Source organism: Myotis brandtii, unplaced genomic scaffold, assembly GCF_000412655.1.
Source record: "Myotis brandtii unplaced genomic scaffold, ASM41265v1 scaffold208, whole genome shotgun sequence".
NCBI classification, from domain to species: Eukaryota; Metazoa; Chordata; class Mammalia; order Chiroptera; family Vespertilionidae; genus Myotis; species Myotis brandtii.
In genome coordinates, this window is record NW_005357764.1 from 5,594,207 (window position 1) to 5,614,479 (window position 20,273).

The 20,273-nt window shown below is 51.1% G+C and overlaps 1 protein-coding gene across 1 annotated transcript in view; it reads right to left on the minus strand.

Annotated features, from left to right (window-relative positions):
- FSTL4 (follistatin-like 4) overlaps positions 1 to 20,273 on the minus strand; it is a 328,791-nt gene that overhangs the window by 157,898 nt on the left and 150,620 nt on the right. Inside the window, exon 4 of the mRNA XM_005865624.2 lies at positions 7,040 to 7,288. Coding sequence (XP_005865686.1) covers positions 7,040 to 7,288 — 249 coding nt within the window. The remainder of the gene's footprint in view (positions 1 to 7,039; positions 7,289 to 20,273) is intronic.

A 20,273-nucleotide genomic window follows, 5' to 3' on the forward strand; every position in this document is an offset into this window, starting at 1 on the left:
ACTCACTCCTAAAGCCGTATGGAAGGGGGGTTTGAAGAACTACCTGACCAGGAGCTGGGAGGATAGCTCTGGGGACATAGAGGTCATCCAGGTGAAAGATGGCGGTGGGATGGATGTATGTGGCAGCAGAAGAGGTAGAGAAGAGGAGGGTGGGATGAAGAAATGATAAGGAAGTAAACTTGGCAGGGTTTTGGAGTCGGGGCTCAGATACAAGGAGGAAGCAATAAGATGGCAGTTTCTTGGGGTGTCAGAGGGTTGCTGCCATCACTGAGGCAGACGCTGTGTGAGGAAGAAGAGCTATGTCAGGGCAGAGGGAACAGGGAGATGGTGAGTTCATTTGAGACCCACTGAATGTGAGGTGCCTATGGGCCTTTGAGGGTGGGTCCAGGCAGGCAGCTGGGAACATGCAGGGGAGGCTAGGGATGAAGACACAGTTGGGTCTTACTGGCATGTGAGGCATGGCTGGAGTCATGGGTGGGGGTGGAATGGAAAGAGAAGAGAGCCAAGGAGGCCCTGGGAGAATCCACATGGAGACAGCTACTGGTGAGTAATAGAAGTCAGACTGAGAAAGACAAATATTGTATGATTTCACTTGTATGAAGAGTCTAAAAATACAAACCAAAAACAGACTCACAGAAGCAGGAACAAACTGACGGTTGCCAGAAGGTGTGGAGGGATGGGTGAGAAAGGCACAGGGCGTAAAAAGTACAAACCTCCATACAGAAAATGAATAAGCCATGGAGACGCGGTGCACAGCACAGGGAGTCTAGTCAACGATGCTGTCGGAACTTGGCACGGTGATAGGTGGGTTCTGGACTTAGTGTGGTGACCACTCCGTGTAAGGCATATGAATGTCAAATCACTATGTTGCACACCTGAAACTAATATAGTGTTGTATGCCAACTACACTGTAATAAAACAATAAAAATATACAGCTCCTGGGGAAGGGGGGGGTCTGTGAAGAGTCAGGGGAGGGGGCTAAACCATGGAAGCCATGGAGGGGGCTGCCAGAAGACTGACAGGTGCCACTGCCGGAGGGATGCAGGTCTGGAAAGTTCCACCTGGACTTGACATTGGGAAGGAGACCGTGATCTTAATGGGGACACCAGCCAGCTGCAGACCCTGGTGGACAGTGTGCAGAGGGAGCTGGGGAAGTGGAGGCAGCCAGGGCGGGTGAGACTTAAGGTGCCTGGGAAAGAAGGGAAGGGAAGGGGAGAGAGGGAATGGCACCTAGCGGGATGCTGGGACAAGGCGTAGGATGAGAGAGCCTGAGCCTGCCAGCGGCCAAGGAGTTGGAGATGAGGAGGAGGTATCGGGGACGAACAGGAGACATTGTACTAGTGTATGTGTGTGTGTGTGGGGGGGGGTGACTTGGAGGCTGTGGCTTGTTTCCATAAGTGAAATCAATGCAGTGCGAGACTTCCTCAGCTCAATAACTTATTAGCACTTTTTAATTACTGGGATGTAATTAATTCATCCCAAGTATAGCGGTTCTGTGAAGCACACCACACGTGCTGAGCTGATAACATTCTCCCACATTTGCAGGGTGCTAACACCAAGACATTTTGTTGCATGAAACCTGGAGGGAAATATCCAAAGAATACACATGTTTGTTTTAAGTTGTGTTTCTTGATCCTGGAAGCAGATACTATAAATGGGAGGGCTGAGCTCGGAGGCCGCTGTGCTGGGGGGGAGGGGAGGATATTGGTAAACTTTCAGTTCTGTGGCTCACAGCTGAATCTACAGGGGGAGGCGGCAAGACAGGAGACAGTCCATGAAGATTCCCAGTGGCCCTTGAGGTCTTGGCGGTGTCTCTGGCTAGAGCAGCTCCCACATGATGGCCCAGAGAGTGGGGGTGCTGGGACTGGTCAATTCCGCCAGGTCGGCCCAGCATCCTGATCATACTGTCTCCTCAGGCCCTGCACAGCCTCGGTCCCCAGCGGACAGTCAAGAATGGCTGTGACGCTGGGTGGCTTGGTGAAATGGCTGGACCCTTTTCTGCGGAGCTGAAAGTGAAGGTCAGGAAGGACACTGGGTGCAGACAGATTCCTTTGCAGCAGCCACGGGGCAGCAGTGGCCTCAGGACAGAATGTGGGTGGGGCCAGGAGGGGAAGGACAAGTGGAAGAAAATGGAAACAGGAAGAAGGGTTGGAGGGTGGCAGCCAGTGCCAAGAAGCCAGGCCAGGCGGGAGGGATCACTGCTGCTTTGTCCTGGGCTCCCCCTGTAGCTCTTTCCCTAGAGGACAGCGTGGCCTGGTGCTCTGATGTCTGGAGGCCTGTGAGTTTGGGATGACACCCCCCTTTCCAGGAAAGCCCTGGCTGGGCTTCTTGCTGGGACCCCAGGCCGGCACCTCGAAGCCTCCCCGCCACCATGGCTCACCAGGAAGCCTTCTGGGGAACAGGACGAGGCCATCGCATCTGCTGTGAACATGCCTGCTGCACAAACACCCCCACAGCTGTGGGTGACCGCGAAGGGCGGGCTGCAGCGGCAGGGCCTGTGGGACATGGGCAGGGACTGCTTAGTGTTGTCCGGGCCTCGAGGTGCCTGTCTGGGGAATGGGGAAGCTGGAGTAGCTACCTGACACCTGGTAGGCTTGGCACGCAGGCCTCCTCAGCTCTCCCTTACCCGCCTGCCCGCATGTATCCCCAGCTGCTCTCCCCTGTGGGACCTGCCTTCTAACCACTGGCTCCCCCCTGGGTCTGCAGGCACTTCCTGCCTGCATCTAGGATGCCCGCTCTCACCCTTCAAGATGCACCTTGAATGTCTCTTCTCCAGCTCTTTCCCTAGACGTTCCCCTTCTCCTGTCAGGCAGACAACCCCTCCCTCAGGCTCAGCTGACAGTTCCTGAGAGCCTTTCATTCATCCCAGAAACCTGCTCTAGACCTGGAATCGGGATTCTTGATTCTCCTCTTCTTTCTCTCATAACTTGCTAGGTGAGCTTGGACGACTCATTACATCTCTTTCAAAAAGCAAGGCAGTTGGAGAAGGTGGTTTAAGTTTGATCATTTGCAGGTCAAATTCCAGTCATCCGTTAAATAAAGGCCCAACTTCTTTCACCTTGCTCGCTCACTGGAGTATCCACCCCCTCTCCCCCCACCCGATTGCTTAGCCCGTACATACGGAATTGCATGTGTGGGCAGGAGTCTTTTGGCCTCTTGCATCAAATGTGCCCTGATGTTTGCAACGACATCACCATCAACCTGACTGCTGTTGATTACACTCAGAGAAGAGTGCTCACTCTTCGGGGCACTGCTCCTTGAGGTAGGTAGGATCATCATTCCCATTTTACAGATGAGGCAAGTGAGGCACAGAGAACTTACATGCCTCATCCAAAGAGGTGTGGTATGGCTCCATGATGGATCTAAAGCCGGTGCCCTTGAGTTTGTGCCTGCTGCCCCCTCAGCCCCATGATACTCCCTCAGGCCCCAGCACCTACCTTCCTACAGTTGGGACCCACTCCAGCAGAGTGAAACCCAACCCCCTAGACTCCTGCCGAGTCAGGACCCTGTGCCAGGATCTCACACACCTTGGGGAGCTGGGTCTGCAGCTGAAGAGGTAACTGGCAGGAAGTGTGGAAATGCCCTGCAGGCCTGGGGCTTAATTTATGTTCCTAAAGCAACAAGACTCAGAGTCTAACAACAAGAAAAGAAAAAAGAAGTCTCTTTGGCAGTAAGATCTAGCTGTTCTGCTAATGCAACAAAAGGTTGGGTTTTTATTCTTGTGTTTAGTAACAACAAAAGATTTGTTGGTGAGCCTATAGTAAATTTTTTTGTCAAAAATGAAAATTATTTTCTCTGATTTCATGAGCCTGGGCACCCCCATCTGAAGCACCTACAGCAGCACGTGGGATGAGAAGCTTGAGGTCTGTTTACGACTGAACCCCTAAGAGGCTCCTTTCTTCCATAATTTCATGGTTTGTTTGGAAAACTGCCCGACTATGACATTGTATCATCTGGGATAATACAGGCCCGGCGTGGTGAGCGATTGCTGAAAGGCCATCTCTTCTCGAACAGCGTAGGAGATAAAGCGTGAATTCAAAACCGAGTCAGAAAAACAATTTAAAAAGCGCCAACTAGTACACAAATAGGAACCCATGTCACACGACAACTTTTAAAACACTATAAGCAGCGAACGTTACAGAGAATCCCACCCACTATCTCGGTATTCTCTGGCTGTCTTTGGGGCTGAGAACAACTATGACTCCAATTTTGCCACAAGAAGAAAGGGATACCACATCCTACATCCTCTGAACCCCGATTTTCGGCAAGAGACCCCGCTTGGGACTTCCGGAGAGCTGGTGCTGGGGCTGCAAAGGCGAGCTGAAGCAACGATTCTGAGTTCAGTTTTGATTTCCCACATGCTAATGATCCCTAAATGATGTGATATTTCCTTCCGAGTTCACAAGGCACCCCATTGCCATGGCAACTGGAATGTCATACCAGAAGTTCTCTTGTACATGGGGCTGAGAAGGTTGCACAGTGGCGAGGCCCTGTGTCCCCATGGGGTGTGAACCCCGCCCCCTTCCCATAAGGACTTCTGGCGACAGATAAAAACTAGAGAATGAAGTCATAGCTTCTCTTTGTAAAGTCCGGTAGGACTAGAGAATGGAACAGGTGATTTTAAAATTTTTATTTGTGGGGGGAAAGAAAGGTGTTTTTAAGTTTCCTGTATTAATAACTCCCTGGTGATTTGAGACAGATAAAACCTAGAGAATGAAGTCATAGCTTCTCTTTGTAAAGTCTGGTAGGACTAGAGAATGGAACAGATGATTTTAAAATTTTTATTTGTGGGGGGGGAAAAAAGGTGCTTTTAAGTTTCCTGTATTAATAACTCCCTGGTGATTTGGGACAAAAGATAAATGATCATCAAGGAGCTGAAGATGGTATTAAGGACTACCCTGCATCGTGGGGGCAGCACTGCGGGAAGTTGTCCTTTACTCCCCCCTTTCTTCCGAGACACCCCCACTCCCACCCCCACAAGATGGTATTAAAGACGACTCTGCCATTGTGGGGGCAGCACTGCGGGAAGTTGTCCTTTACACCCCCCTTTCTTCCGAGACACCCCCACTCCCACCCCCACCGGCCAGGGCCTGGAGCTGACCCTGAGCCTGAGGCTGGGAAGGCTTCTCTGTGGGCCTGACCCACGGGCCAGGCCTGCAGGCAGGGCATCTCCGAGACAGCATCAGCCGACTCAGGGCCTTCCACACCCACTTTCCAACTACCAGAAGCCACCTGGGCCCAGACACGTTGCCAAGCCCTGCTGGGCAGAGCCTTGCTGCTGCCTCTGGGGACCCTGCAGTTTATGCGTCTCCCTGCCCGAGGCCACACGGGATTAGATGCAGCCTGACAACAGGTGTCATTAATACCAACACCTGTAATGTGCCCACACATCTTCAGTGGTTTCTGTGAGCATCTCATGTACTTTCCTCCACAGAGTAGGCGGGTACTGCTGGTAGCCTTGATTTTATATCCGAGAAAAGGCTCAGAGAGGTGGAGTCATGCACCCAAGACCACACAGCCGGGACGTGGCAGAGCTGAGCTGCAACCTCTGGGGGCCTCACAAGTCCTGTTCTCCACTGACAGGGACCTTTGTGGGCGGGGACTCACAAAATCCGTGCAAAACTCAACAAGTCAGGAGGTTTTGGTGGGTAAAGTCAATCAGCATGAAACAGAACCCGAATCTGCCCGCGCCGCGCCCCATCCCTCCTGGGTTGTGTGGTGGCCGTGTTTCCCTCGCATGAAATGAGAAATGCTGTTTGAATAACCGACGGGCAGGGAGGCTGGGCATACTCTGAGGCAGAAATGAAAACCTTCAGGAAGATGCAACTTGGGGGATATTGGAAACTGGAGAACGGAACATCAGTCTATAAAACGCAACACGGCCAATACAGCCAGAGCAACCGGTCAAGTGTTTTAGAGCTCACCGCTGCTGGGAACTCTGCAGGCATGCGCTGGGCAGTGCTCCCGGGCCAGGGACATTTTTCCTGGGCTCGTTTTGGCCTCATTTCCATAATGTGCCTCATGATTTCTGGAGCACCTCAGCATTAGCGTCATAAGCACAGCCATGAAACTGCCCAAGGCTGTTCCCATCAGGGATAAACTTGGCTTTCCAGAGCCCCGAGTGCCCCCCGGGCTCCCTGCTGCCACAGCCCGTGGCCGAGGTGGGGAGGCCCTTCACGTGAGCACAGGTAGCATGGGGAGAAGCCACAGACCTGTGCCCCACTGCTGAAACACGCCTGTCACACTGTGTAGCGTGTACCATGCACCATTCATTGGGGCCACACCAACATAGGAATTTGCATTCTAACTCTCACACCTTCCAGCATCTGTGAGCCACTGAGTGTCTCCTTGGTGCCAGGCACTGTGCCAGGTGCTGAGAATGGATCAGGTGTGAAGAGCCCGAGGCCCTGCCTGAGGCTCTATCCCTCCAGCCGGAACTGCCACTGCCCTTCTCTTCTGACTCAACCCCAGCACGGAGCACGAACCCCTTGGCCCCGACTCCATGGACATGTTCTGATGTCCACTCAGGGCCTCCCTGTCTTGCTCAGGGTGTTCTGGCCAGGCCAGGCCAGGCACGGAGTGCTGTTCCACCAGCGACCACTACAGGCCGGAGCTCGAGAGCCTGACATGCTGGGACCCACTGTGCTGGTGTCCACCTGGCCACATGCTATGCACAGGTGCTCCTGATTCCTGAGACTCTGTCCAGGGGGTACATGCAGGCCCTATCAGCACCCCGACAGGGCCCGCCCCATGTGAGTGGAGGCCTGGGCACCACCTTGTGGCTGGTTCCTCTGTGTCCCATGGCAGCCAGGGCATCACTGGGCCTCTCTGGATCCTGCTCTTCGAGGGCAGGTGGCCACAACAGAACCTGCATCTCCAAAATGCCACCGCTGCCACACCGTGAAGGCCCCAGCCTTCCTCTTTCTCTATTGCCTTTACACTTTAGCCTATAAACTCAGCACCGGGTCAGTGGTCAGAAGGGCATTAGAAGAACCACACCCAAAGCTCAAATCACAGGGGCACGAAGCCACCTTCCTACCTTTAAGGAAACAGTCCTTGCTGTGGGCGATGACGATCTTCTTCTTCAGCAGGCACGCGGCGCGGTAGAGCTCACAGTGGTTTTCATAGAACCTCCCATCGGAGCCGCACACGGGAACGTAGCTGGGCTTGCAGGCCTCCAGGCACCGGCATTCGGGCTCCCCCGTCTCCCGGCTGAGTGTGCACCTGCTCCCGCGGCCGCACAGCTTCTTCCCGCAGGAGGACCGCAGCCAGTCATGGTCGGAGGGCCCTGCCAAGCACACAAACACAGAGGTCAGCTGCAGGCACGCGGGTGGGGTCCTGGGCTTCCTTGGTGGCTCTTTCAAGTCCTGGTGAGCAGAAGCTCCATTTGCTTGTGAGGCCGAGGCCTGGGGGCTCGGGTGCCTGAGGGAGTCCCTTCCCTCCAACAGGAGGCGGCTGTGGGTGCCAAGAGCAGTGTCCTGCAGTGTAGAGCCCGGTTTTTATGGCTCACACCAAACCTCTCAGACAGGAGCCCTGCCATCTGGAAGGGAGAAGTAGACGGGACTACACGGAGGTGGCAAAGTGCCCATGGGCCCTGCCGACTGAGAGCAGGAGGCCTCCTAAGAGATGTAGACGCTTGAGTCAAGCTCCCATAACACACTGCAGGGAGGAGACCTGAGGGGAGGAGGAGCTTTGCGCAGGGGCTGAGGCATGGGCCAGTGAAGGGGAGCAAGGTGTGGTTCCAGGGGACTGAGAAAGCCAGGCAGAGGAATTTCCCATATGTTAGACCCTGGGGAGCCGCTGTGGGATCTAGGGAGGAAGTGTAGAGTGAGGAGGAAGTGGTGTCAGGGTGGGGCGGAGGGCAGTCAGGGCAGGGAGGCCAGAGCTCCCTGGAAGCACATCATCCGTGGTGGCGGCTGCAGCCTTTCTCCACTGCCTAGTCCAGTGATGGTGAACCTATGACATGCGTGTCAGAGGTGACACGCGAACTCATTTTTTTGGTTGATTTTTCTTTGTTAAATGGCATTTAAACATATAAAATAAATATCAAAAATATGTCTTTGTTTTATTATGGTTGCAAATATCAAAAAATTTCTATATGTGACACAGCACCAGAGTTAAGTTAGGGTTTTTCAAAATGCTGACATGCCGAGCTCAAAAGGTTCGCCATCACTGGCCTAGTCCCTCCTAGCACAGTGTTGCAGCCCCGGCAAGAAGGCTGAGAACCTGCACCCAACACATGCCCTTGATGATCTCAGGCAGTGGTGCCCAGAGCTCAGAGGGCCAAGCGGGCAGGAGGAGGGGAGACTGGTTCATGCTGAATGGGGTCCGCTTCGTGAAAGGCCAAGCAAGTGTCTCCCACAGCATCACACACGGCCACCGGAGCCAGGAAACTGGCTGACTGCACGTGGCATTGATGGCAACAGATAGGAAGCTGAGGATTATAGAGGGATATCAAATTCAAACATGAATGCAGATTTCACGGCCACAGAAGTTTTGCTTTTAAGTTTTAATGAAACCTTCAAAATACTCAGCAAAACAGAATGGCCCTGGCACTCAAGCCTGCACTTCCAGCCTCAGCTCCTATCCCATGGGCTAAAATTAAAATTGTCTACGGGGGAAAAAAAAAGAACCTTCCTTTTCTTGTTTTTGGTTAAGCCTGCTTTTCATCATTATAGATTTGAAAGGAAAAGAATCAGTTATCGGTAGATTAAGTGCTTGATTCAATAACTCATTTAAATTCCTCCGGCCTTGGCAAGCTAAGAAATATTGACTTTTTCTTGAATCATAATAAACTAGAAGGTCAAAATATCTCCAAGCAGTGTAAAAGTGCGGATCCTACGCGGGCGAGTGAATGTCCTTTATCCACTCTGCTAATTGCTCGAGTGTCACCGCGAAGGCTCCGTGGCCTTCAGCAGCCGCAGTGCACAGCTTCCTGTCAAGGCTGACGGGCAGAGGGAGGGGGGCTCTGGGCTGGAGGCCCCCACCCCGGTGTTTATGGCTGCTTTGCCACAAAGTGTGTTTGATGAGCCTGATTCCTGGAAAATGGGTTACCCAGGAAAGCGCTGGTGGCTCCTAGAAGAAACGAACAGCTGTGCAAAGGTCAGCATTTCCTTCTTCCCCCGCACAGTGCCAGAACGCAGCGCATCGCCATTGAATCGCCGTTTTAATAAACTGCCGTGTGTGATGGGAAGGGCACCCACTAATTGCTTCATTTGGAAAAGAAACAAGAGTCAGGGTTTCTGAGTCTGTGGTCTCTTTTGCTTCCGCTGTGCTGCCCACCCTGGCTGTGCTCTTGACCCCTAAATCAGCTCCAACTCACACCTGGGGTCCCTTTCCTGCCATCTCCTCTCCAAGTGCCCCTCTCTGAATCCTCCTGCCCCATAGTGTCTGCCGCACTCTCTGGCCTCTGGAGACCCCATAGGGGCTGGGCCTTTGTCCTCACATGGCCCCTGTACACTCAGGTTTTAAGAAACACAACAGTTTTAAAAGCTGATCTCCTTAACGCAGATGTTGCCACTGCTCAAACCCCAGGCTAGAGGCTGAGATGACTAGGGTGGGGAGGGTCACCCATGCAGTGAACTTTTGAGGGATGCATCTCCCCTGGCCTCCTCCAAGGGGGCAGGAGGGAGGCTGGAAGGATGGTGCTGGAAGGGGACAGGTGTCCTTGAAGGTGGGCCTTCTGGGGCAAGGGCACCAGAGTCTGGAGTCGCAGCACAGGGAGGGACTTCAGAGACCACCAAAGCCAGCTTGCTCTGGACGGGGAGAACCCCTCTCCAACCCTTTCTCCTTGTAATCACCTGCAGGCGCAACCACAGTGAACGCCTCGGAAGAACAGCACTGCGTGTGGTGCTGCCAATGCCCACGTTTCATTCGCTCGCAGTGTGACTGAGGTCATCGTGTTCAGAAAACGTGCCCACCGGGGCTCGTGGAAGTGGTCAGAACACTCAGGTTCTCTCTGACATGGAATCAGCTGTCAGCAGACAATTGATTCCTAATATTTGCAATTAAGGTAAAAGTCGATTTAAAGCCTTGCCCCTGCTGCTTCCCGGCCTGCGGACAACAGGCCTGCGCCAAGCTAGGAACACTGCATACCGGGACGGGCCTGGGATCCCGTCTGCCACAGAGATGCCAACAAGCCGTGGCTTCCTCATTAAAAAAGCCCCCGTCATCCCTGCCTCCTTGTTACTAAAACAGGATGAATTTAAAGGGGTTCTCCTCGTCCAGAGCGAGCTTTGGTGGTCTCTGAAGTCCCTCCCTACCAGGATGATGATAAAACAGCAGTGGGAAAGGTAACCAGGTGAGACCACCCGCAACTGCCCCAGTGTTGACGAGGCAACCGTGATGCATGCAAAAGACATAACCTGTTTAATTTATAGTCATCAAGAAAGTCGTTTACCCAGGTGAGAAACTGATCATCGTACCAAATAAGCTGCTTTTCCACACTTACTGAATTTACTGAACTCGATCAGAAACGGGAATTGTTACACGGAAGTTATGACAGGAGGAGAAACAAGTCCATTTGTACCAGTCAGAGCTACAGACTTCCTCTGTGGTTCAGGTAAGGAGTCTCCATTCGAGCCTCACAGACCTGGGACTGACAACTCAGAGTGTAGGTGAGTCCTATTCCTTCACCCAAGCAGGAAGCCTCTCTCACCACTGACTGCACCAGAGCACAGACAACCGGTTCCTGGCACAGAGTAAACCTATGCCAGGTCCCCTCTCAGGACTGTGCCCTGGATTGCACATGAGAGGAAGCCCATTACTTTCCACTTTGGGATGCTAAATTGCCTGCAAGTATGTTTGTACAGTGCATCGTCTCTGTCTGAGAACTTGTCCTCGCCTTGACTCCTGAGGAGAGCCCCTCCCCTTATTCCAGGTCTCATCAGCAGCACTGCCTGGGCCTCCTCCTGCAGGCCCTCAGACCCCAGCAGAGGACTGCCTCACCCCACACACACCATAAAGCCACAGTGAGGTGACTTCTGGCTCTAAGGTGGCCGCATACTCAGCAAGGCCCAACGCAGGTGAGAACGGTGGGACGTGGATGCAGAGGCATGCGCAGCGCCCAGAGCCAGCCACCTTCCGTGCTGCCCGTCCTGAACCCCAGCCTGGCACAACAGGCTCCACCTTCTGCAGACAGAAGGCACTGCAGACAGGAACCAGGTGCCCACCACCAGCAGACACAACTGGATTACAGGCTTTCTTTTCTGTGCATCATATAAACTCACCAGGGGCTGTAGCCCATAGCCTGGGTCAGGGTCAGGGTTTTTGAAGACCCAAAGCTGAGGACCTGCCTTTAGAAGAGCAGTGTGTATACAGAGGTGTGTAGACATGTGGGGTGTGCCATCCGGGAGCTGCAGGTAATGGTCCCAGTACCCCCTTCCCTCACCCTCCCAAGATGATTTACGCTCTCAGCCATGCCCAAAGTGGTCCTCAGACAGAATACGTGGTCAACTTCAACTCCCTCATTGCAGAGACCACCCACCCAAGTGCCTGGGACGTGGCGGCAGAATTTGGGTTTGTGTGAGAGCCAGGCGGAGCCCTGGCAAGCCAGTCAGTGTAGCTTCCATGCCCATGTGGATGGGTGGTAACAATGAGGCACTTCAGGAGAGCCTGACAGCTCTCCACCCACCAACTCATCCAACATATATTTTGGAGCCCCTCCTATGTGCCAGACCCGACTCTAGTTGCTGGGACACAAAGCAGACGAGGGCATTGTCCTCCGGACACTTACATGGCAGCGTAGGAAGACAGAGTGTGAAGAGGAAAACAAGCAAATGAAGACATGTGGGTTGTGATAAATGCCAAGAAGGAAACAAACAGGTGGCTGAGCGGGCCAGCACTCATCTGGAGGTCAGGGAAGCCTCGTGGAAGAGGTGAGATTTGACCTGAGACCTGAAAGTGAGGGGTAGAGCCCAGGGACAGGAGAGTGGAGCAGCCTGGGGCCCTGGAGCCCATGGGCAGAGCCAGGGGTTGGCCCAGGAAGAGGCCTGGCCCACATGGTCCTGTTCAGAGCAGATCCCGCCCAGCTGACCCAGTCTGCAGGGAGCCGTGACTGCAGAGGCAAAGTTACCACCTTGCCTCACTGTACCCTTGGGAAAGTGGGGTGACTGGTTGCCTGGAAGCCTTTCTTGGCCCCTGGAAACTGAGTGTTGTGGGGAGGTCCTGTCTCTAGTCCTGGCTGGAAAGGCCAGTCCTCAGACACTCCCGTAAGTCACAGGGCTCTTGGCACCTCCCAGGCTGCAGGTGGGAGGAGAGCAGCCCTCCTGGGCTCTCACTCCTGATCACCTTGGTGGGAACCTTCACACCCTCCGGGTGCCCTGAGTGCTGGGGCTGCTTCAGGTCCAATCTGCCCTGTAAAGTCTCATTCACACTCAAGTATTAGGAAGAAAATGTGTAGTTCCTCCCAGGGGAAGGGCATTCCTAGCACCAGCCAGAGAGGGCAAGGCTTACAGAAACTGCTGAGCACTGAGGCATGTCAGGCAGGCATCATGCCAACACTTAGATACATACGTGGGCTCATCTGATCGTCATTTATAGCTCTGGGAAGTAAACACACAGGCCTCACTCTGAGGCACGTGTACATGCCCATTTTACAGATTAAGAAATATGAGTCAAGAAGTGACTTGCTTATGGTCAGACAGCAAGTAGGCTGTAGATGTGTAGAGTCTCACTCCAAATTGCTCAGACTTGGGATCATCTGCTCAGCCGGGGACAGGGTCCCTGCTTGAAGGAACTCATGCCAGGAGGGTCCAGATGCCCATGGTTTGAGCGTCTCCAATCATGTGCTTCATGAAAGCAGAATTTTGACGAAAGTCCTGACCAAATTCTCCAACATCAGCACGCCTGGCTATCGATCTCTGCTCTCACACACCTCGAGAAGTGTGTGCAGCTGGGAGGCCAATTAAGCTACTCTGAGGGCGGGAGGTGTACCGTGTGACAGGAGGAAGCTGTGCTTGGATCTTTGAACATCCCAGGCCCAAATCCCCTCCTTGTCATGCACAGACACCTGGCCACCTGCCCTCCATTATCATGTCTCTCAGCTTCAGTGTCTCCCTGCTCCCTCCCCTACGTTTTCCCCTGAAATTGTGCGGTGACTGCTGGGCAGATGTGATATCTTCCTGATGACCACAGAGCAGAGCCCAAACCAAGGCAATCGTGTGCTTCTCAAAAGCAGAATTTTGACCAGCTCTGAAAGCCCTGACCAAGTTCTCCAGTGCCCAGAGCTTAACAGAAACACACGGTTACCCATCGCCGGCGGGAACGTAACCTGCCTTGTGCACTGCTCACAGGTCCCAAACTGCGGGCTGACACACTGGCTTCCAAACTAACCACCAAGCCAGAGTCAGAAATGCCTGGAACGTCCGGAGGGCAGGAAGCCCTTTCACCTGGGGGTGGGCTCTCAGTTCTGCCTCAGGTGTCTGTACCCAACCAACTCTGGATCAACCGGAGCACAGACAAGGCTCCTGCAGGCGCCCAACTCCCTGCGCAGGGCTTTTGGAGGCGGTGATTTCTGACCGCAGGTGAATTCAAGTGCCAAATATTCCTATAAATACTTAAAATCACGACTCTCAGGGAAATATAAGCGAGCCTGAGTTAAAGATTTATTCGACTCGTTAAGGAGGGGATGGGCAGGAGAAGTGAAGGAGATCTGTGGGGGTGGAGGAGATGGTTAGATGAGACACATAATTGGTTAATGACCTACAGGGCAAGAACGCCATAACCTTTGGGGTCATTTTTCTATCAGAAAGAAAGAGTTTGCATCTTTACTGGACACAAATCTACAAGTTAATGTGTAACTGCATAGTCTGGGCCTTTAATCAGCAGTAGGCTGACTGAACAAACCCTTAGCCCAGACAGTACGTGATCCCTGGTGGGTCTGTGCAATGATGCTTGAGTATGACACGGGGAGGACTTGCCACACCAACCCTTTGCCTTATTCCCAGTCTCAGATAATTTCCCCAATACACAAAGTGCCTACAGTACCACGCGACGTCTGAGTGGGCTGCCAAGGACTGTCATCCTTTCCCCTACCCGGGGCGCCTCCTTCCTTTGGAGCCCGCAGCCGAGTACAAAAAGACCCCAGAAGAGAGGCAGTGAGGCCCCAATCACCAAGCTCAGCTTTGCTGGGATGGATAAGAACTCTCATGTGTCGGAGGCACGTGGTGGAGTCGGCCTGTGTGTGAGTGGATGACGCAGGACTGCGTCACCATCGTGCGAGCTGCGTCAGAACTCCTCCAGGGCTCACGCGTGTGCAGCTGGGTTTCAAGTAACACACGGTTAGACCTCGGAACGGATTCTGGCCCTTGTTAGCTCTGTGACCCAGGCAAGTCCCCTACCCTCTTCCCCCTCTAATTTAAAATGAGAAGATCAATGGTTTGCTGCTTACAGGATTGTTTTGAGGATTAAACAAGAGAATTCATGTCAGGAGCTGGGTACACAGTAAGTGCTCAGTTGGTGCTGAGTTGACTACCTCGGACTGAAAGCTGAGCAGCCAGTTGGTTTTACCGATGCGAGTATACACCGTGGGCTGGTCTGTGTTCAAGCCTGACTTAGTGAAAAGGTTAGCATGTTTGCTTTGGAAGCATGGACTGGTTTAAAAGGCAGACTTGGAATAGCACACTTCAAATATCTCAAGGAAATGCTTCCCTTGCAAGTTTCCCTGCTTCGGGCATTTGCTTGACCGGGTAGACTCTGCCCAGCTTCTGAGCTGAGAGCATCTGAAAGTGACCAGAACTGACCCGTAGCCCAAACTCCGCAGGTTCCACTGGACGTCTCGGGTGGTGCCAGGCAGCGAGCAGGGCCCTGAGCTGCCAGGTGAGCCCGGCCTCGGTTTCACAGGCAGCCCACACACGGCCCAGTCCCGCAGATGCCTCGGGCCCACTCACAGTCAGGTCTGGTGTTTCTCTTCCTTCTGGGTCCCTTTGCTCTGCTGTGCCACTTCCCCCTCTACGCTGTGTGATGACAGTACTGCCACCTGACCCACGACTTCTAGAGCTTTCTCCCCAAGGCCTCCCACAGGTGTTCTCCACTTAATCCGAGCTCCCAGGCTGATGGCCTGGAGGTTTCCCCAGCTGCTGGCCAGCACTCGGCACTCGGCACTTGTCACCGCGAAGCTCAGTAGGCTCCTCAGACAGAACAGCAGGCCCTGGGGCAGGGCCCGCAGCAGCCCGACCTCACAGTCACTCCACACTTGGAGCCGCGGACAGGTGGTCTCTGCGGTTTTAGGACAAGGACCAGGTTCTACTTCTTACGTTCGGAGCTCAGCACAGGGCCTGGCACAGAGCAGGCTGCGGAAGATGCAGAGACCCAAGATTGAAGGCTGGGGGTCTGAGTAATCAGAAATGAATGGTTTTAAAGAAACAGGCAGGGTGACACGCTGAGCAGTAAGGGTGAGGGTTGCGGAAAGCATTGGGTGAGAGTCCACAGACCGGGGTTCTACCAACGCAGGTCTCACTCACATGTGAGCCTTGGTTTCCTTATCAGACATGAGGGGATTGTGTAGAGTTTCCTTGAGTTGGGAAAATAAGCTCACACCTGTGAATTTAGGATGTACATAAAGGCCTGTGCTCTGGCCTGCATGCCTTCTGTTTAGAATAAAATGACAATAATCTCTCTGTTCCTTTTTACCTCTATTTGCCCTATTATTATTATTTTTTGGTAATCCTCACCTAAGGGTATTTTTCCATTGAGTTTTAGAGAGAGTGAACAGGAGGGGAAGAGACAGAGAGGGAGAGACATGGATGTGAGAGAGACACATCGATTGGTTGCCTCCCACGTGCCCCCGACCGGGGCCAGGGATCGAGCCTGCAACCAAGATACGTGCTCTTGATCAGAATTAAACCCAGGACCCTTCAGTCCACAGCCAATGCTCTATCCACTGAGCCAAACCCGCTAGGGCTGCACTGACTTCTGACGGGTTATTGCTGAGACTTTCTTGGGAAGAAAAGCTGCATAAAAATGGGAAGCATAATAGGATTCTTGCCTCTGGGAGAGTGTCTCTTACAAAATGGTTTTGTTTTAGAGCGCTTCCTCCAAATACATTCCTATCCTCAAGTCCCCTTTCTTTGCCTAAAGCCTCTTCAGTCTGCATCTGTCTTATCCTCTGTCACCAGAGCCCTCATTTTCCCTCCTGGCACCACGCTCCCTTGTCACGTTTGCTCCTCGGGGCTCCCTGCATCTCCAGCTTCGAGTTGAGGGCCAGATGTTGCTCTCTCAATGGGTCTTCACTCTCCCGCTGATGCCTCATTACTGGGTTCTTTCCTGCTTCTCCACCAACTAATGATTCCAGGCCATGCCGCCTCGGGCTGCCTCCAATTATTTCCAGGGTTCTTGTGGAGACACTCAGGGTGAGCACGGTGATGCTCCCCGCACCTTCCACTCTAGACTTATGAGCACTGAGATGAGCACTGAGGGGACGCTCCCCCCCTCCCAGGGCGCTTCTCCTGCTGCACAAGTGCTGCCCCGAGGTCAACACCGCAGGCCCCTTGTCTCAGATGTGTCTCACAGCCAGAGACAATGACACGCTCTTTTTGATTATTCTTTTAAAGAAGAAAAGACAGAGCTCAATTACAATATCTAATACTAGCACAGAAAAATTTAGTATTTTCTAACAGAAGGGTGTCAATTTCTCCTCTCCAAGATCTGCCCTTATCTCTCAGTGAGATTAGCAGCCATAAAAATATGCACTGGGTAATATCAAAACAAAGCTGAGTCACAGTATCAAGTAGATAATTTCATTTTTTCTCTTCTCTTCTCGGCTCCCGCCCTCTGGCTCGCCTGAGCCAAATCGCGCTGAGGCCTCTGGTAGGCGGGCCCCAGGCTCAGGGGAGGCTGGCTTGCTTGGGTGGGCTGTGTCTGCTCCACCTCTGAGACCAGGAGAGCGCGTGCTGACCAGACAGTAGGAGGCTTTTTCCAAGTGTCTCCACAGGGGCCCAACAACCTGTCTACTCCCAGACAGAGCCCTCCCCCCGGCCCCCCTCCCCAGGCACCACCTGTGGGACCTCTACTTCCTCCTGTTACTTCAGTGTCTGAGCTTGAGCCCCAGGGAGCAGGCAGTAGAAAATATCCATCTACACAAGGGGGTCCAGCCTCCGGAGAGGGAAGAATGACCAGAACTGAGCTGCTGCAGGAGGAGGATGACAACATCAGCAGACACAACAAAATATCAAAACTCTAGAAGTGAGTGTAGCAAAAAAGAGGGTTTCCGCCTGCTGGCGTGGCTCAGTGGTTGAGCACTGACCTATGAAGTAGGAGGTCATGGTTCGGTTCCTGGTGGGGGCACATGCACAGGTTTCAGGCTCAATCCCCAGCAAGGGGGTGTATAAGAGGCAGCCGATCAATGATTCTCTCATCATTGATGTTTCTCTCTCTTCCTCTCCTTTTCTCTCTGAAATCAATTAAAAAAAAATTTTTTTTTAAAAAAGAGGGTTCCTAAGAAAACCATGCATTTGAACCAAAAAGAAAACAAAGGAATTTAAGGACAGAATGGTCCCTACTGAGGGTCACATTATTGGCCTCCAAGATTAAGCAGAGGACATATATCAAAACCCAGAGCCAAAACAGAAATAAAAAGCCCTAAGATACAGCAGTTATTCCAAATTAAAGTGTTAAGCAAAAAGGAAAGATGGAAAACGCCTTAAATGTGTCATTGTAAATGGCCATCCACTGTTTTAATGAAAGTAGGAGCCAGACAGGGGTATCTGTCCTCACCATTTTTTATTTGAAAAGGAAGGACGATAACACATGAAAATGAAATAATCGGTAAAAATTCAGGAAAGGCAACTAACAACTACCTCTTTTTACTAGTTGTGTATCTGTATACTTAGAACACCAAGAGACTAGTGAAAAATGTTAAAATTGGAAGAGAATTATGATGAGGTGGTTGGACAGGTGATAAATATGCCAAAATTAATCATTCTTCTCTTCATTAGCAATAAACATTTCGAAATGGAAAAGGTAAAATATTCAACTCATAATAATGGCAAAAACCATAAAATATTTATGAATAAATTTAACAAGGAAGCCACAGGACTGATATGAAAAAGACTATAAAACCTTATTGAAGGTCATAAAATAAGACTTGAACAAATGCAAAGACACTTCTTATTCTTGGGTGGGAAGATGCTACCATAAATTTATAAATCTAAGGAAATCCTTTTGGAATTGGATAAAAATGACCTTAAGAAGATCATTTAGAAGAGTCAGTGCCCCCGATAACCAAGACAAATAAGAGGGAGAAGAGTGAAGGGAGATGTGTCGTACCGGAGATCAGAACATCAAACCAGAAAGCTGCTGTGTTCACGTCAATATGATATTGACCTAGAAATAGACAAGTCAATGTAAATCTGACAGGAAAAAAGAGAGGACCCAGAAACAAATCCCACTACATATGAAAATTTGCTGTATGACAAGAGTGACCACTGCATTGGGAAAATGAGTCACTTGATAAATGACTAGCTCTCCACCTGGCATTAGATGACATTGAAACCCCATTTCACACCACATAAAAATAAAACTCAAATAACTATCAATTACTCTTGTTAAATAATGAGTAGCTATGAAAGAATATGACACACGTTGTGGACAGCATCAGCACTGTGGTACAAGGAACAACTATGGACTCACGCAGTTCCCGTTTAAAGAAAAAGAACCATTTTATTAGTTTTGAAATGTTCCTGTTTCCAATTCCATTCCTTCATTTCCACTCAGAGGTAACCACCATCCCTGAATTTTGTGTTTATTATTCATTTGCTTTTCTTTGCAGTTTGAGCTCATCTTTGTATTTCTACACAATATATTGCTTGGTTTACATGTTTTTGAACACTAGATAAATATGAAGGCATCATACTGTTTGTATGGAGACTTACTTCATTTGCTCTTATGCTGTTTTGTTTCATCCACATCTTTGCGTATACCTGTGATTCTTTCATTTTCACGTACAGTGCCCATTGTGTGCACATATTATTAGTATTTATTTTGTTTACATTAAATTGTTTATTGCCTTTTTCTATGGTTCTCTTTCTTTTGTTTCCTTATTCAGAGCTGAATACTTCATCTTTTTTTTCTATTCATAACCTTGCCATTGTAGATATAACCCTTTGGGGTCCCAGGTTTATATGGGGAGTGGGGAAAACTTTCCAAATACTTCCACCTTCAGAGGGCTTTGGGATTGGTCCTTGCGATCCTGGATCACGCAGGGTAAGCACACCAAAGCTGAAGCTCACCCAGTCGGACAAAAGGCCTCAAGGTCAAGACAGCTTCACAGTTACTTTACTTCTCTGGGTTCCTGATGTCACTTGCTTTTCTAGCCTCTTAAGTATTTAGTATTTTTCTTACTAGCACATCAATGCTTAAAAGGATTTAAAACATATTTATCTGCCATGTTGCCAGAGGCAGAAGTCAGATGATGACTTTAAAAAATAGATCCAACAATTAAAAAGCACTTTGAGATCAATACAGGGATATGATCTTCAACACACCACCACTGGGCCCTTTGGCGAGTGGATGGGAACAGTTCGTGCGGCAGCGGAGACTCAGGAAGGGCGGGGCCAGGGCAAGGTCACCTGTCTTAATTTTCCTGCGTGTTTAAAGCAAATTTAAACTCGTCTATCACCAGGAACTTAAACAATAAAGAGGTCTATGAACGGGGTGCCATGGAGAGAAGAAAGACAAGAACAGGTGTCACTAATAACCTGTGCCCCTACCTGCCACTTCCAAACCCAGAGTGGGAGCCTCTCAGAAACAGTGCTTTCCTGCAGGCTCTAGGGACAAACGCCAGGTCAGCGACTGACCCCTTTTGTTCCACTTCCAAGAAGAGAAATAAAAAAGACCGAGAAGAGTTTGAAGCACCTTCTAGCCCGCAATGCCTTGCTTCAGGCAGGCCCCACACAGTGTGGGTCCGACCAATAATGTCATCTGATCTCTAGCGGATTTGGGTCAGAACAAGCTGTCTGTGACTGGTCCTGCACTCCTGAGGCAGTCGCATCAGAAAGTGGGGCTTTACTCTCATTGACATATTTCTTCCTAAACCCCAGGCAGAAGTCATTCTGTCGTCAGTATTGGCTCAATTGGACTTAGAATGGCAATATCAGACAACATGAAAAAGAAAAAAAAACACTTCTAAGCAGGTCATATTAACCAAAACAAATTTATCGTTGATTCATGACAACAAGCACACTTATTACCACAACCCTAAACAGGTCAGAATGACATCTGTTCTTTTATTCCAAGCAGAGAATAACAATTTTTTTTTAAAATCTTTGAAAAAGTCG